General features: G+C 37.0%; 1 protein-coding gene across 1 annotated transcript in view; it reads left to right on the forward strand.

Annotated features, from left to right (window-relative positions):
- SLC7A11 (solute carrier family 7 member 11) overlaps positions 1-18,222 on the forward strand; it is an 87,312-nt gene that overhangs the window by 16,422 nt on the left and 52,668 nt on the right. Inside the window, exons 4-6 of the mRNA XM_061384179.1 lie at positions 4,284-4,409; positions 9,662-9,761; positions 16,551-16,595. Coding sequence (XP_061240163.1) covers positions 4,284-4,409; positions 9,662-9,761; positions 16,551-16,595 — 271 coding nt within the window. The remainder of the gene's footprint in view (positions 1-4,283; positions 4,410-9,661; positions 9,762-16,550; positions 16,596-18,222) is intronic.

The raw sequence follows: 18,222 nt of genomic DNA on the forward strand, positions 1-18,222 counted from the left end.
TTTGACCTGCTTCCTCATTGTTACCTGTGCACTGCTGGTAAAATTGTGGACTCTGGAGTCAGCTTACTTGGCTTCAATCTTATCTTCACCTTTAGCTTTGTGTACATGGACAAGTTAAGTAATATCCGGGTTCTCAGCTGTTCATCTGAAAAATAATGCTAATGATGGTAACCAAGTCATACAGATATGAGGATTAAATAATATTCATGTAAGGTCCTTGCACAATATGTGTCATATAATAGTGTACATTTGTTTAATGCTTACCATTTTTATTCCCAATAGTGAGATCCTAGATATAGCCTCTCTCCTTCATAAAGGTGTTTATTGCTACATAGCTTCTGTGCAATGAATCTGTCCAGGAAACAAATGCTAACAGAAAAATGGAGGCAACCCAGGCAGCTGCTACAAAGAACAGTGGAACAATTCACTTCAGCTCACCATGATGCATCCGTACAGTGTCCATATATTTTACCAGCTTAGCAAAAAGTAGCCAGAAGCCAGGGAGAACCTGAATCTGGGGGGGAAAAAAAACCTAATATATCCAGACTTAGTAACCTCACTCTGCAAAACAAAAGACAAACTTGAATTACTGAAGTACAGAAAGAAATGCTTGCTAGTTCTTAAATCACTGTATCAGTTTTTAACACTCCCCTAAACATCCTCTTCAAATGCAACTTCCTTCCCTACGTATTTCTGATTGCCAGAGTTATACCTATAACTTTCATTGCTGCATTTCAGTTCTTAGGAACCAACCAGCACCATTAATAAGTAAATAAAAGCTATATGTCTATTTTCATTTTGGTAACATTTAAGGTCAGCAAAAAATAAAATAATAAGCTCAAATCAATACAGGTAATTTCTAATGCATGAATTTAGTAATTATTATTCAAAGGAAGGAAAGCTAGGATGAAAGCTTGCTCAGATTTCTTTAATGATCACAGTGTAAGTAGATAGTGTATAAAAACCAGAGTAGATACTATTTGTTTCAGAAACTCTGAAAGCTCTTAGCATTTAGTGAATCCCAAATCCCTTTTCAATATTGTTGGGTAAGCAACATACGCAGACTTAAACTTCTCCGTAAAGACACATGATGGAACAGCAGTTCTCGCCACTTGAGGACCTCCGCAGGCCTCAGTACTGGCTGCCTCGGTGCTTGTTAAGCTGTATCCCTTCAGGGTCATAGAGGTACATCTCAGCTGGAATTTGGCATACGGAGTAATGAGGGCGATGTCTGGATGCTCAGATAAAGCAGGGTTCTGAGAAACCTTTTGAGAGAAATCAGGCTTAACCAGAATTTTGATTTCAGCTGCCTGAGAGGAAAGCAAGGTGAGATTATCAATTCATAATATTTGTTTGATTTTTGTCTTCCATTTTTCTAAGAAAACTTTACAAAATATAAAATCCCCAGCACTCAGTTTTGTTTTCTATTTCAATAGGCATCGAATTCTAACCCTCTATGAAAGTAACAACACTTCTTTCCTCTTCCCAAATACATAGAGGTTCTAATATGAGGATGCCTCTCCTTTCCCTCCCCCCTCCTTCTTTTCCTTCCTTCCTCCCTCCCTCTATTCCTTTTTCTCTTCTTCCTTCCTCCTCTTTTCCTTTCCTCTCTTTACAATAGCTCTTTTCTACTGTGGAGTACTCTCAGAAATGGTGTTTGGGTTTTTAGGAGCTCTGCTTAAAAGGAAACAGTGCTCTTTTGTGTTGGTGGGAACATGAGTCCAGTTATTTTCAGACCAATGCTGAATCTCCTTAACTGAAAAAACAATCCCTTTCATATGATGATTCATTTATCACAGAGTCATTTGCATAGAAAAAGGACAAGAATCACTGGATGATGACGATGAGTGCAGAGTTGCATTAAATTATTTTCAGTATATAAGTGCTTTTTACAGGGGCGAGAAAAATCATTTTACTTTTTATCTTTCTGATAAAATAATGCACTTGGCAATTAACAATGGACCTGTCTAGTTCTTCATGTTTCCAGCTTCAAACACAGGTAGAATATTTCTCTCAGCCTACCATATAGCTTATTCGGGGCTTCAGCCTTTCTAATCATTCTCATCATTTCTCCTTTGAAACATTTCTTCATTAGTAACCCCCTATTTAACTTTGTATGGTTCCTTATTCTTCCCATCTTTGAGCTTTTTTCAAAGATGAAAATTGCTTTTTTGATTTTTTTTACTTAATGCTTCATGTTCATTGTAAGAATTATTTTAAAAGTGTAGAGAAATAAACTTTTAAACTTAAAACTTATTCCATATTCTATCATCTATAGATACCTTCTCTTCATGTTTTGGTAAATAGTCCTTCAAAATTTTTCCTTTCCTTTCCTTTCTATGTTTGTAGCTTTGTCTTCTATCTATCTTCCTGTATGTCAATTTAGCATGTTATGAACCATCTTTTATGTAATAAATATTTAACTGTGTCATGATTTTAAATGGCTGCATAGTAAACTCTTAAAAAGATATACCTTAATCAGCCTACTTTTAGAAGGCTAGATTATTTAAAATATTTTTGCTATTGTATATTATGTGTTGAAAACATTTGTACCAATTCTTAAATTCTGAAATGAGCTAATGATTGTATCAGGCAATGAAGATCAGTCATTAGTGTACATATGGAAAGCTTCCTATTGCAACCTGAATTGTAAGAATTCTGTTGTTGTTTTTTTTTTTAATCCCCCAAGAAGTATTTTCATTCATTTTTGTTGTTTGTTTAGGGAGAATATACCTTTTAAAAATAAAGCTTGTAGCTAATAACTACAAATGTCAGGTATGAAGCAGTTTATTTGTTGGGAGTGGGGAGGAGAGGGTGAGTAACACCAAGTGTGAGGTTTAGAAAGTGTATAAAGTTGAAATCTGCTGTCTAGAATAACTCAGTCATTCTAGAATAGTATAGGAGGCCTGGCCTGAAAGTACCACCATTTATTTCACGCCTTTTTGGCTGAAGGTATTATAGATTTTTTTTAAAAACTGAGGATCCAGCTCATTCATTTATTCAACAAAACTGTTAATGATCTTCCTGGGCCATGGATGAAGCTGGATACTAGCAAGACAGAGATGAGTGATGCTTGTTCTATTCTCAAGATTCTCATGGTCCACAGTGCGGGCGAGTGGCTGCTTAAATACTGCAGAGGACATTGTAGATAGCATCACCAAGAAAGAGAGATTCTGCTGGCTTCAGACCCCGTGTGCACCCTACTCTGGAAACACTTTTGGATTTATCATTCAAAACATTTTTTCATATCTTGGAAACCTGTACATTTAGGGTAGGTTGAAAGTCACTCCTTACTATGCTGATTGGAAAGTAGAGACAAATACAAAAAGTTCTGGCTAAGGCTAATTCTGAAAGTAGAATAAAGTCCCAGCCCACTTTTCCACACATTGTCCCTTCTTGAGTGTGATCCCAACTCTGTCCCTTTTTTAATGTGATCCCAAGTTGGCAGGTGACTCTGCATGTGGACATTGAGGGAGGAGAAGAGCTGTCCGCTGTGTCAGGCTAGAGTCACAGTCTGCGTGGGATGACCTCAGGATTTGCTTAGAAGATATTTTTATATGATTGTTCAGATCAGATCAGATCAGATCAGTCACTCAGTCGTGTCTGACTCTTTGCAACCCCATGAATTGCAGCACACCAGGCCTCCCTGTCCATCACCAACTCCCGGAGTTCACCCAGACTCACGTCCATCGAGTCAGTGATACCATCCAGCCATCTCATCCTCTGTCGTCCCCTTCTCCTCCTGCCCCCAATCCCTCCCAGCATCAGAGTCTTTTCCAATGAGTCAACTCTTCGCATGAAGTGGCCAAAGTACTGGAGTTTCAGCTTTAGCATCATTCCTTCCAAAGAAATCCCAGGGCTGATCTCCTTCAGAATGGACTGGTTGGATCTCCTTGCAGGGCACCACAATCCTTGTTCACTCTTACTGACATAAACAAGGAATCAAACTATGGTCTCCTGCATTGCAGGCAGATTCTTTACCAACTGAGCTATCAGGGAAGCCCATACAAAGAACAAGAGATAACTTTTTACTGTCTGCAGATTTTATCCAGTTTCTCAAACCTCAGGGTGCATAAAAATCACCTAGAGATCTGGTTGAAATGCATGTTTATAGTTCTTCGGTCTGGGGTGGCATCTGAGATTGTGCATTTCTAAAATGCTTCCAGGTAATGAATGGCAATACTGCTGGTTCACGGTTGGGACTTTGAGTAGCCAGGACCCAAGACATCTTCACGTGTACTAGTGAGGATTCACCTTTTGAAACTTCATCTGTTTGTTTGCAGCTGTGGTGATGGTCCTAAATAGCATGAGTGTCAGTTGGAGCGCCCGGATCCAGATTTTCCTAACCTTTTGCAAGCTCACAGCAATTCTGATAATTATAGTCCCTGGAGTGATGCAGCTAATTAAAGGTATGGACTGAAAAGTAAATGCTTTTTAAAATACGTATCTGCTTTTGGTCTCTTCCAACACTGACTTTCACTTGTACTAGCAGAATCCCTTAATTAGTCTCTCTGCTCATGGAACTTAGACTCTATACTGTCATCTAATTGATTTGAAAGCCTGCAACATTGGGGGGAGAGTTGGTATTTACAGCTGATTGGCAACAAGAGGATTAAGCCTGGGCCAAGCAGCAAAATAAGGCATCAGTGAATTTTCTCTTGGTCTAAACTGTTTGTAGTGAAAACACAAAGTGGAAAAAAAAATAAGCTGTTAGCTTCAACTACAGATAAATATGTCTTCTTATTTTTACTTTAAAGTAGTTCAAACATTTATTAAAGATTAGAGAGAGAAAAAGATATCTGGAAAATAATGAAAAATGATAAAATATTGTTTTACTTTTTCTTAATTATTCCTTTTACCTTGAGAATGGAATTTTGACAGAAGAGTCAGATATGGAAATAGCATTCATTAAAAAAATGCTATCTGACAATAAAAATAGTTGTAAAAATGTATTTTATTGTTACCTTTTTTTAATGTAAAATCTGCATTTCTATAGCAATGTAACACCAATTTCTGGGAGTATTTGCCTTTCTAGAGTTGAGATGGTTGAGAATGACGTCATTTAGAGTTTTAATTGTTCTAGGTAAGAAGGCACAGGCAATTGCTTGGATTCAGGGGAAATTATTGGGTGAGAAGGAGGTCTGCTGCTGCTGCTGCTGCTAAGTCACTTCAGTCATGTCTGACTCTGTGCAACCCCATAGATGGCAGCCCACCAGGCTCCCCCGTCCCTGGGATTCTCCAGGCTAGAACACTGGCGTGGGTTGCCATTTCCTTCTCCAATGCATGAAAGTGGAAAGTGAAAGTGAAGTCGCTCAGTCGTGTCCGACTCTTCGCGACCCCATGGACTGCAGCCCACCAGGCTCCTCCGTCCATGGGATTTTCCAAGCAAGAGTACTGGAGTAGGGTGCCATCACCTTCTCCGGAGAAGGAGGTCTAGTGAGTTATTTAACTAACAATGGGTACAGTAGTAGGAAATACGTAAGGAAGTAAGAAGAAATGATAAAGGAGTGATGTGTAACTTTGGCACATAAAATATTTCATGTTCACATTGATGTTGTCTGTTCCAAGAAAAGGAGTTTATAGAGAAATTTAATGAAGTTGCAAGAGTAGGATCACTCAAGGCAAAAGGAAATTCCAAAATTAAACAAAAAATCATTGCTGATGGTAGAAGCATTAAACGACAACAAAGGTGGAAAGATTTGTCCTTCTGTACCCGGGGAAAGGGAACTACTGCTGTGCGTTTAATAAAACCTAGTGGGACTTCTTAGAACTCTCCCGGCTAAATGTTTGCATCAAATTCAGCAACCTCAGCCAACTCAAAATAAACACAATGAAGAGCTTTAATACGATAGCTTACACTGAAGGGAAAACATGAACTCTTCTAATTCATGTTGGTCTCCACAGAGCTGGCCTTCTCATACTTTATCTGATCCATTAGAAATGTAGGGAAAGTAACTTATTTTGTTACCGCTTTCCTTTTCTGGGCTCTTTATATTTCTGTAAAGAATTTCTTACATTTTTGGAAAGTTCAGAAACTGAGTCATTTAGATTCCAAAAAATGACATGCAGTCCTTTAAAACAAAGATAATTTTTTTCTCTTCTCTTTTTGATGTAAGACTGTAGTCAGTTTTTACCACTTAATTATATATGTTGGTGAGGTGAGGTGTAGTTGCCCAAATGTTACTGTATTGCAAATTCCTTGAGAGCAGAAGTCATGACATATCTTTTAGCTTTTTTTTTTTTTTTTTTTTACACTTACAATAGAATGATCCTTTAATATTTATGGTATTGTTACTGAATCATGCTTGGGTCTGCTTGCCCAAGGGCCAGCAATGCCAATCTACTGACACCAAATTGTGGTGAAGGAAAGCATAGTGTTTGTTGCAGGGAGTCAAGCAAGGAGAATGGGCAGCTTATGTTAAAAAAATCTAAACTCTCCGGTAGCTTTTAGGAAAGGCTTTTTAAAGAGAGTGTGAGGGAGAAGGTCACAGGGTACCTGATTAGCTCCTGCACAATACTCTGATAGGTTGATGATAAAGGTGAGGTCACAGAGGTCAACATTATCAATCCTTAGGTTCCAGCCAATTTGCAGGCTATGTGATTGTGGTCATCTTACAATTAGCTTCTTCCTCCTGATACAGGCTTTAATGTCCAGGAAACAACTCGAGGATAGGACTCAGGATGTCAGCTGTAGCCCTAAGGAACAACTGGTGGTGGTGGTTTTAGTTGCTACGTTGTGTCCAACTCTTGCGACCCCACGGACTGTAGCCTGCCAGGCTCCTCTGTCTGTGGGATTCTCCAGGCAAGAATACTGGAGTGGGTTGCCATTTCCTTCTCGAGGGGATCTTCCTGACCCAGGGATCAAACCTAGGTCTCCTGCATTGCAGGCAGATTCTTTACCAACTGAGCTACGAGGGAAGCCCAAGGAATAATTAAGGAACTTTAATTTTGCTTTATAGCAAAACTATTACTCTTTTATCTTTCTTGACTGCTTTCCTTTGTTTCTGCATTTTCTCACTTCTATGATTAAAATCGCTCTTTGGAACTCAGGGAAGCCTAGGAGGCTAAAACTTTTCTACAAACACGCGGCGGGGGACATGGCAGTGGTCTGTCTCCAGTTTCATTATCAGTGCTTAATGTGACCAGGTTTTCTTATATATCTCACTTAGCAGAGAAATGACCTGGGAATTTCACCACATTTAAAGTAAGTTAAATATTTTGGAGAGTATTCTTAGCAGGTATATTTGCTCTATTACTATAAAACAATGATATTTGTCTCTAACTTATCACATATGTTTCACATTAATACAAAAAACTTCAAGAGGAGAAAATTTTTACTTACCCAGATTCTACATTTATTTTGATCTAATGAAATTCAGAAAATAATTGTATGTTCTGTATTCTCTTATAAGGATTTGTTAAACTTTCCTCTGAATCTAATAACTTTCATCTTCTTGAGATCTCTGTTATGCAGCCAAATACTCCTGAAATTTGGAAACCATTCTCTTTTGTAACACTTTGTGCTCAGGATTCAATCTTTACAAAGTTTTGTATCTTTTATTGATTATTCAGCATTGCACTTTAGCAATAGTGTCCCATAAGTCCTAGGAGACCACAGATCATGATAAAGCAATATACAGCAGATGTTTTTAATCTGGGTTCAAAGATTTATGTTTTTCTTCTATGAGGACACAGAGATGTTTTAGTAAAACAGATATTTCTCAATTGACAGTGTCATTTTAAAAAATGAGATATATTTAGGAATTGGATATTTTGAGAGAGTCATTTAGTGGATAACACAATATTCTCCATTTTTGGCTTCAAAACTCACACACTGTATTGATATATATGTTGTTGTCTGGAAACTGCAAACAAAAACTGAGGTTTAAGTGTGAAGAGAGTTTTATGTACACCATCTATCTTCCACCCCCCCTTTTATTTACTTATGTGATAGCCAATTTTGAAATAGTCATATTTCCCATTTAGGTAATCTCATTTGTATTTTCTTTGGGAAACAGAAACTCATTATGCTTTACTTTGAATATTGACTGACTAAATCTGAATTTCTATTTTTTAATTATCCAAAAGATATAGAAGAAAAGTCCCATCACAAAGAGGAGAAAACTGTGATGCATAAAAGCAGTCTACATGTTGATGCAACAATGTGTTTAAACCTATTTAAAGTTCAATATAGTTTCTTTTCCATGCTTCTAGAAGGAAACAGTGCTGTTCTCTAGGTAAGGGTCCACAGACCTTCTCTGTAAACGGGCAGATAGTAAATGTTTTCAACTTTGTGTGCCGTGTGATCTCTGCAACAATTATCAGCCCTATTTTTGGAGAGTAAAATTAGCCATAGACTAATGGTATCATGGCATCCGGTCCCATCACTTCATGGCAAATAGATGGGGAAACAGTGGAAACAGAGGCTGACTTTATTTTTCTGGGCTCCAAAATCACTGCAGATAGCAATTGCAGACATGAAATTAAAAGACGCTTGCTCCTTGGAAGGAAAGTTATGACCAACCTAGATAGCATATTCAAAAGCAGAGACATTACTTTGCCAACAAAGGTTCGTCTAGTCAAGGGTATGATTTTTCCAGTGGTCATGTATGGATGTGAGAGTTGTACTATATAGAAAGCTGAGTGCAGAAGAATTGATGCTTTTGAACTGTGGTGTTGGAGAAGACTCTTGAGAGTCCCTTGGACTGCAAGGAGATCCAACCAGTCCATCCTAAAGGAGATCAGTCCTTGGTGTTCACTGGAAGGACTGATGTTGAAGCTGAAACTCCAATACTTTGGCCACCTCATGCGAAGAGCTGACTCATTGGAAAAGACCCTGATGCTGGGAAAGACTGAGAGCAGGAGGAGAAGGGGACGACAGGATGAGATGGTTGGATGGTATCACCGACACAGTGGACATGGGTTTGGGTGAACTCCGGGAGTTGGTGATGGACAGGGAGGCCTGGCGTACTGCAGTTCATGGAGTCGCAAAGAGTTGGACACGACTGAGCAACTGAACTGAACTGAACTGATGGTATCTAGATGAATAAGTAAGCCCAACTGTGCTCCAATAAGTTTTTCTTTATAAAACAAGCCTGGAAGTGCCAAGGAGATTTGTTTCACAGCATTTTGCAACCCCTGTAGGTATCTAATGAACTATAGGGAGAAAGCCAAAAAAGCAAGTTAAATGATGTGAGAAGGTGGTTTTGGGGTTTCATGCCACCTCCTCATTGAAGATAGACCCTTGAATAATTCTTCTTAAGCACTATATTATCATCGCTGTTGAGAATTATATCACACTCTAAACACTATAATTTACAGATGATCCTTTAGTCTTCTTTCGTGGTGAAACTCTGTTAAGAGTAGAGGCATGCTAAAGCAAGGGACTGTTTTTGAAATGTTGTTTTCCTCTTTGCCATGATTTTATTAAAATAAATGTTAAGTAGTGTTAGTGGCAATCAGCATATGTTTGGGATTCCTTCTCTATAATGGATACAGCATTAGTAGATAAAGTTGGAAATGAGCAGAGAGTAAGAAATCTAGACCTGAAATGATATAGTTCATCCCCAAGCCCCTTTCTCCCCCTTTTCATGTTTATGGTTAAAGAATGAATAATAACCAGCTGTTTGAAAAGTCCTTAATCTTTCTATTCCTATTTCAGGGCAAACACAGTATTTTAAAGATGCCTTTTCAGGAAGAGATGCAAGTATTATGGGGTTGCCACTGGCTTTTTATTATGGAATGTATGCGTACGCCGGCTGGTAAGTTGATATCACTATCAACTGGTGATTTGGATGATTCATTAATTCCTTCAAGTACTTCAAGTGCCAAGTGAGCTGCTAGGTAATTGTGAACAGCCGTAATTCAACATGCTATGCCGTACTTGAAGAGAGGAAGGTAACGTAGCTCCCTTCACCAGGCCAGGCACTGTGTATACAACTCAACACAAAATCACTGAGGTTTCCAGTCAAGGCACATACTAGATTTAACTTGATAATGTAAATTTAACATGATAATGTAAAAAATAAACAAATGCTGGGTCTTGAGAGCCAATACAAATCATTTATAAGTATGGATCAGTAAGGGCATAATAGTGCCGAAAGCCATTAAAGAATAGTACTTTGTTTGTCAAAAAGCCTGCCAAGCTGAAGCTACAAGGTCTGCTCACATAGTGATTAGTTGATTTTTTTTTTCCACCTTCCTATGAGAAAGAAAGAATTCAGATATAGAAATAAGTAGCATGTTCCCAGGAGGTAAAATGGTACTCTAAAGGCAAGAAGGAGTAAACGGGATAGCGAAATCAGATGTACTAGATAGTCTGATACATTCTAAAGGACTTTATGCATTCCTTAAAATTTCCTCGACATTTGAAAACAAAAAATGCAGAAAAGATGAATAAAACCACAGTGGCATAGGTACATTTCCGTGGATCCATGTCAAAGTGTGATGACATTTTGGTTGAAGCATTAAGCTTTGTATTTATGTCTTGTTTTGTTTAGGAACTTGAATAACAATAACCATGGTTCTGAGTGGGAATTTTTTCTAATTAAATTTTATTGATCTAGTAAGATTCAGTTGAGGTGATTATTGCAAGAAATGCCACTAGAAATGCCATTATTTAAACATCAAAATGATTGTAGTAAAATTAAATTTCAGTTTTGAAGTAATTAGTAGCAATATTTCTTTAAAAAAATAATTTATCGAGCTAATTGTACAGTTGCAGTTAGAATGTTCTATGAGCCTAAAAAAGCAACAAATTATACTAGCTTAAAATTATGTAAATGCATCTCAAATACAAACACAATTTCTTTTTGTTCAGTTTTTAGGATTTTATTCTCTAATGCATGGAATATAAAAATATATTTTTCAATAAATGAAATTTTTACCCTATTAATCTCACTGAATTATGGAAATTCAGAGCACTAGAGGAGGATTAGGAAAGTAAAGGAACTAAAGATTTTAGCATGGCATCTGAAGCATAATGTTTGAAGTTCTTAGAAAATTGTAGCTCTGAAGAGTCTAGCATAAAATATTTGTGTACTTTTGGAATATTTTGATAGCCATTGTGTATGTGTGTTAGTCTTAGTATTTTTGAAGTCTTTATTTTTGTCCAAAGCACAATGTGGTGCTGAGCAAGAAAAAAAAATTAAAAAAGGAGTTGTGCTCCCAGGGTTAGCAGTGGAATCATCTATTCTATGGCTATTCAGCCTGATCAGAGCTCCAGTGCCCTGGGGCAGTGGCCAAGCCCTGGGAGGGTCACCAGGAGGGGCCAGAGCAAGTTGGGGAGGTGACAGAAGCTTTCAGTTAGAGCCAAGCGTTGGGGGCTTGGTAGTATTCAGTCAGGAATGTGGAATGTGGAGATCCTCATGAGGGAGTTTTGATTAATTCTATTGAATGAAGTTTCTTTTGCCTGTGAGTGCCATGCATCTGTTCCCACGGAATCTTAAAATATTCTTCTACCCGACTCACTCCCCTACTACAAGGGCTGAATACTCAAGTCACCTGCTTTATGGAGAGCAAATCTTCACTTTTGTAAGCTTTTGAGGGCTGATAGCTTTCTCCAAGTATAAAGAGTCTTTTCATTTTGAATTATCTTATTATCTTAATCTTTAGTTTTGTTGATACTAAACCCAAAATGTTACTCTTGTTAGATTTTAAAAAGACAGTTTTGGTGGTATAAACAAGAGTCCAGCCAAACTTAAAAATGAGGTGGAAGACAAGAAGCTTTTATGGGATGAAGAGTAAGGAACAAATAAGAGAAAAATGGAAAATGAATGTAAAACAGGGAAATAAGTGTAGAACTCAGGGTTGACTTGCAGATTAGTGGCTCCATCTTAGACATAGAAATTTATTTCAGTACTCTGTTTACAGGGCAAATGGGGTTTACATGAACCCTTGTTTATATTATACTTTTCATCATAGAATCCTCATGTCCATGTCCTATTTTAAAGAACAGGAAACTTGGTTTTCTTATATTCTAGAGGGTTCAGTCATAAGACATTAAGGCCAAGATTTTAAATGAATGTCATCTGATACAAGTGATTTATGTATGGGACAGATAAATAACTGTATGTCTCCAACAGCTGTTCAGCTACCTGAATGCTGCTTTGCAGGTAGGTAGAAATAACCTGCTTGTTAATATGTGGCCATCCGTCTTAGAAAAAGGGAGCTGTGTTTAGAAGAAATAGTCTGCTGGTTTGGAATTCCAGAGGAAAAAGTTAATATCTGGATATAAATGGAACAAGATGGAAACTAAAAGAGTGCCCAAAGCGGGAGTTATGTAGTCACTTTCCAAATATGATCCTGCCTCTCTGACCTTTCTTTGTCTTTCATGATGGAATTAAAAGACTATGTTGTGGAATTATAAGTGGGGCACCATAAATGAGCCTCCACTCCCTGTGCTCCTGCCCTGACAATGTTTGATGCAAAAATAAAAGTGTAGGGGGCATTGCAAATGAGACAGAATCAGTCATTGTCCTCAGAACTTAACCACCCACAGTGTAAGTAAAAGCAGCGAGACCCTTGTTGTCTGGGAGGCCTTGTTCGTTTAGCAAGTCACCACCTACCCATTGAATAGGAAAAAGGCAAGGCCAGAACTTGGATGCGAATAGAGCAGGCTGTTGGTGTATGAGGAGTGCTGGGCCTTTTTAGAATGATGAAAACTCCTTCACAGAAACATGATTGGGGGAAAGAAATCATTAACCCAGCCAGGTCACAGAGGTGGGTCAGAACAACTTTAATATTATTGCCAACGTCTGCATTCAGAGAAATATGTCAGTCTCCCTGTGGCCCAGGGGAACTCAACCAATTACAGTCCCATATCCTGATCCAAAGCTAAATATTGCTTGGTGGGAATTTTTTTTTTTTTTTGAACCGTGTGATAGGAAATAGTTTTTCATTGTGTGTGTGTGTGTGTGTGTGTTTTCCCTTTAAATCGTATCCTCAGGGGATTTAGTCTTCTAAAGCATCTGCTGGGATTATTTTCTAGCATTGTGTGAAATCTAATCTAAAGAATAAGCTTTATTTTTAAAATAATTCATAGTTGGGTATTAGAATGCATTGCTAGCTTTGCGGTGCCTTTTATACGCAATCATGGAAAAGCTGGAACAATAGGTCTTGTGAACATTCTCTAGAGAACTTGAGTAGATGTATAGAGAACGCTACGGATGCGTGACTGGAGACTAGGCGAGCATAAAGGTATATTTCCCACAGGATGTGAATGTTTGAACCAAAATAAGAAGCTTTCTCCTTCCCACCCTGCTACCATGTCCCAAGTCCTTTCCTTTTCTCTATGGAAAATATTTGAAATTGGGTTCTTTTTTCATAAATATTTCCTTTCTTTCCTTAACGTTGTTGGAAAAAGACCAGTTTCTAAAACAACTGTTTAGAAGGAACTGGCTATTTTTGAAGTGAGAGGCCTGGAAATATTTCTAAGTGTGTGTGTGTGGTTTTTGTGTGAGTTTTTTTTTTTTTCCCTCCTTGGATTTTGTTTTGTTCATTTTCTTCTTGTACTTCCCATTGCCTTGGGCTTATAACAAACGCATCAAATCCCTCAGAGTGCATATTCCAGATATAAGTATTGATTTTTGCTTGCCTTCCTGGTATAACTACAACCTCTATTTTTAGAAAATTACTTTCTAGTCATTAAAAAATATCCTTGGCTGCTAACCTTTTAGATCACCTTTGTTGCTACCGTTCTCTCAGATATTCAAATGTTTCTGCTTCACATATAGTCCTTAAAATATCAGACACCTTAACTTTATTAAAATATAAACTGAATCATATTAAAATTTTTAAGAGTTTGAGAAAAAATCGATATGAATTGACAGCATCCTATCTAGCAGATAGAACGGAACTCCAGGGAGCTGTACAAAAGAGAAAGCTTTTTATAGGCTGAAAGGGTGGGAACAAAAAAGTTATATTAAGCTAAAAAACAGGTTGATTATTATGGAGTTATTTTCATTTAGGGGCTAAGAAGAGTCTACCAGGCAGAATACTTAAATAATGCAATTCCTAACTGACTGGTTTTGGATTCCATTTCTGGGAGGTGTGAAACTTTAACTGAATTATGTTTTGGTTTGGTGGCATGAGGCTTAAGCATAAACGACTCCATTTTGGGCCTGTTGTCTTGGCTTTCTTCAACTATGAGCATCAAGTGCCTGCTTGTGAATAAAGATGGAATAAGACAGGTTTTCTTATCTTTGTTTTAAGTTATGAGACACTTTAAGTATGTTAAAGGCTGATAGACTATATTCTAGTCACTTGGTTTTAGATTATATAGAGAATTTGTTCCTATTGACCAGTGCTTCTGTGGACCTATGTAATGGCTATTTTATCTTCTAAGGAATAATAAGAACACGGAAGAGTACAATGAAAATATGACTTTTTCACTTTGTGGACATTTTCTAAGCCTCTACAATGAAGAAATGGAAAGGTCTTTGTCCTTATATGTCTAGCTCTATTCATTATGATCCCTTAGTTTCCCCATCTTCACGATTTGGTTATCTATGTGTGCATATCTGAGGGGTCTGCTGCATCTTGGAACCTTGAAAGAGAACTTTAAGGGCTTTAAAGGGTCTCCAGCAGTCCTTTTAGACTGGAAAAAGAAGTCAAGGATGCGAGGCAGCCACCATTCCTGGGTGGGATAAGGAGAGTTGTAAAGTGAAGGAAAGGAATCTGAATTTTTCTTGGGCCATAAGTTTAGGGTAATATTTGCAACCCTGTGGGACTAGAAAGTGAAATATCATGTGTCTAGAATGCTTCTTGTCATGTAAGAGATGACAAAAGTGTTCAGGTCTTGGGGGAAATATTCAAAATGTTATGTTCTTTCGTATCAGCCTATAGTGTATTGACTAACAATGGACCTAAAATTAGCTGCCTAAAGATACAAAAAAATTGGCAACTTCATAGTTACTATTATGCATAAGGCATAGTTACCTCATGTTGTTCTTATAGTTGCCTTATGACTTGAGATTATTTGGATGGGATGCATATTGGAAAACTGAATTGAAAGGAAGAAGTGCAAATTGCAAATTGCAATTTAAAAGTGCAAATCCTTTATCCCATTTTTTATTTCCTATTTGCCTCAGTGTTCATATCTAGTAAGCCAATTCCCTAAAACTGAGAAATGTTATTATCATACTTCTATTTTCCTACAAGTTTTTATTGACCTGCCACCCCTACTGAAATCTAGATTCCCAGAAGCCAGAGGGCATCTTGTCCTTACACTCTATTCTCTCTCCCTGGGCACCCTTTGTACTGCAGAATACCTATCTGTAGCTCATATCTCTGTGCATGTAGAGCTTTACCACACTCACATGTGTATGTGTTATACTCCACCTGGAATGTCCTTATGCCATTTCACCAGGGCTAGTAGTTAAGCATTTTTGAAGCCTCAACTTGGGTGATGCCTCCTCTCAAAAGCTTTCTGTGACCTGCCAGTCTGGTTTTGACCTCACCCCTGGCTCCTGGTAACCTGGACGTGCTCTAGCATTGCCTACTGTGTTGTTAATATCCACAATGGACCATTCTATGAACAATGAGCTCTTTAAGGAGAGGGATTATAGATTTCCTACTTTTATTTCCCCAGTGACTAACACATAATAATCTCATATATTGCTGGAATGCAATTAGGAATCCAAAAATGGTAAAAAAAAAAAATAAATAAATAATAATAATGTAATAATAAACATGTACCTACCCTATGATCCAGTGATCATATTCTGAGTATATGCACAAAATGATTGTATGGTCCCCAAAAGGACATGCACAAGCATATTTATGGTATCCATATTCATAATAGCTATAATTGTAAATAATTCAAATACCCATCAGTGGTAGGCTGTATTGGTGTTACATTCATACAATGAAAAGCAAAAATAAAGAATGATGAAATATTGCTAAATACAATAACATAGATGAGAGCCAACAGATATAAAGTCCAGCAAAAAAAAAAAAAAAAAAAACAGACACAAAGGAATATTGTATAATAGTTATACAAGCAGATATTATTAGTCTATTGTATTGAGATGAGCAAAACTAATCTATAGTGATAGAAATCAGAATAGTGGTTGCCTTTATGGGAGGATGAAAGAGATGATTGCAAAGGGCCTTGAGGGAACCTTCTAGGGTACTGGAAATGTTTTATGTTTTGATCTTTGTTTTGGTTGTGTAGGTGTATAAATAAATAAAAATTTATCAATATACGTTGAGATTTGTTTGCTATTTATACATTATACATATTTACACATTTACTGTTTACATACTGTTTACATGTTTATACATTAAGATTTGTTCACTGTTCACTAATCAGTTTGCTGTTCATGTTATACCTCCATAAAAAAATTAAGAAATAGAAAAGAACTCCATAAATAATGTTTAATAGAAAAAATAAAATGCGGGAGCATTTAGTGTTGGAGAATTTCATCTTAGGTTATTTGTTTATAAAATTTTTATAATTCTGAGTTTGATTATAAATATTTAAAATGTGAAACTTTGGATAGTGATCATAAAGTTTATTAATGGTTTGTACTTTATGTATGTCTTTTTAGGTTTTATCTCAACTTTGTTACTGAAGAAGTAGAAAATCCTGAAAAGTAAGTAGTTATATTTACTGTGAAATATTCATAAGGAATAAAATGTAAGGTTATATGGTTAAAAAGTGGACCTAAAGAAGGAATTCAGCAGGGACTAATTAGCTTTCTCATCATCATCATCAGTGTCTTGGGCAGTAAAATGTACTTGATTTTATCATAAGTTAGATGTAAATAACTTTATTGTGTATTCTACATCCAATATTTAAATTGTCTGATTACCTGAAAGCATAAAAGAATAGATTTATATTTTAGGTAATTCATTTCTTAAAAATATACATACAACTTAAAATGGACTCTTGGCTGCTCACAAATGTTTCGTAATTTGTGAACTCCAAAACTTGAGTATTTCTAGGATTCATGTGAATTTTTTTCATAACTATCCAACTAAGGAGAATGATGTAATTAATGAACAAGTAGTTATGAAAGCCTGTAAATAGCTGTAGAATATCATAGGAACTTGTAAATTTGAGAAGCTGGACGACTACTTTTACTTTTTGTTGTTGATAAAAATCCTTTTATAATTAGGTGGCATGATGGTTTATATATGTTCCAAAATGAATTATTTTTTATCTAGAACTTTGAAAAATGAATTTTTATGATTTGTATAAAAAATGGACTTTATACAGGAAAATCACATAATCTATGGCCAGAAAGTCAAAAGAAGGACAATTGAAGTAGTACAGTGTAAGATAAAGACAGAATTTTGAAGCTATTTAATCCATCTGACTTTTATTAAATATCTACCATGTTCCAACTATTGAGCATCATCTTACATGATGAATAAGACTTGCATTCAAGATTTTATTGTCTAGTCATTGAGTCAAATATGTAATCAAATAACTGTAACATGGTGTGATTGGTACCACAGTAGATTATTTTCTCAGTCTCACAGAGATGAAAGGAGGAAATATTATCTAGAGAGATGTTGCTTATACAGAGACTCAGATGATGAGTAGGTGATTCTTGTTGTTTAGTTAAGTTGTGTCCGACTCCTTTGTGACCTCATGGACTGTAGCCCACCAGGCTCCTCTGTCCATGGAATTCTCCAGGCAAAAATAGTGGAGTGGGTTACCATTTCCTTCTCCAGGGGATCTTCCAGACCTGGGGATTGAATTCATGTCTCCTGCATTGGCGGGCATATTCTTTACCACTGAGCCACCAGAGAAGCCCCAGGTTTTCCTTAGGTAATAAAGGAGAGAGAGAAAAGAAGATAAAGGGAGAGGAAGGGACAGACTTTGAAGAAAGGGAAACAAGCACGAAGGTGAGTCAGTATGAAGTAACCTGGACTTCAGAGAACATGCCTAAGGGTTGACAATTCAAATGAAGGTAGACTAAAGTTCTGGCGGCAAGTATATTAGAAGCTGATTAAATCTGGCCAAATACCAGAGTTGTCAGAATTTTGGACACATAAACCAGCATGTGTGCATGCTAAGTCAGTTAGTTATGTCTGACTCTGCAACTCTATGGACTGTATGTAGCCTGACAGGCTTCTCTGTCCATGGGATTCTCCAGGCAAGAATACTGGAGTGGGTTGCCATGCCCTTCTCCAGGGGATATTCCCGACCCAGCAATTGAGGTTAAAACAGTATTTCATACTATCTGATGTAACCTTTATGCAAATTACTGT

This window comes from Bos javanicus, chromosome 17 (genome assembly GCF_032452875.1).
Source record: "Bos javanicus breed banteng chromosome 17, ARS-OSU_banteng_1.0, whole genome shotgun sequence".
NCBI lineage: Eukaryota > Metazoa > Chordata > Mammalia > Artiodactyla > Bovidae > Bos > Bos javanicus.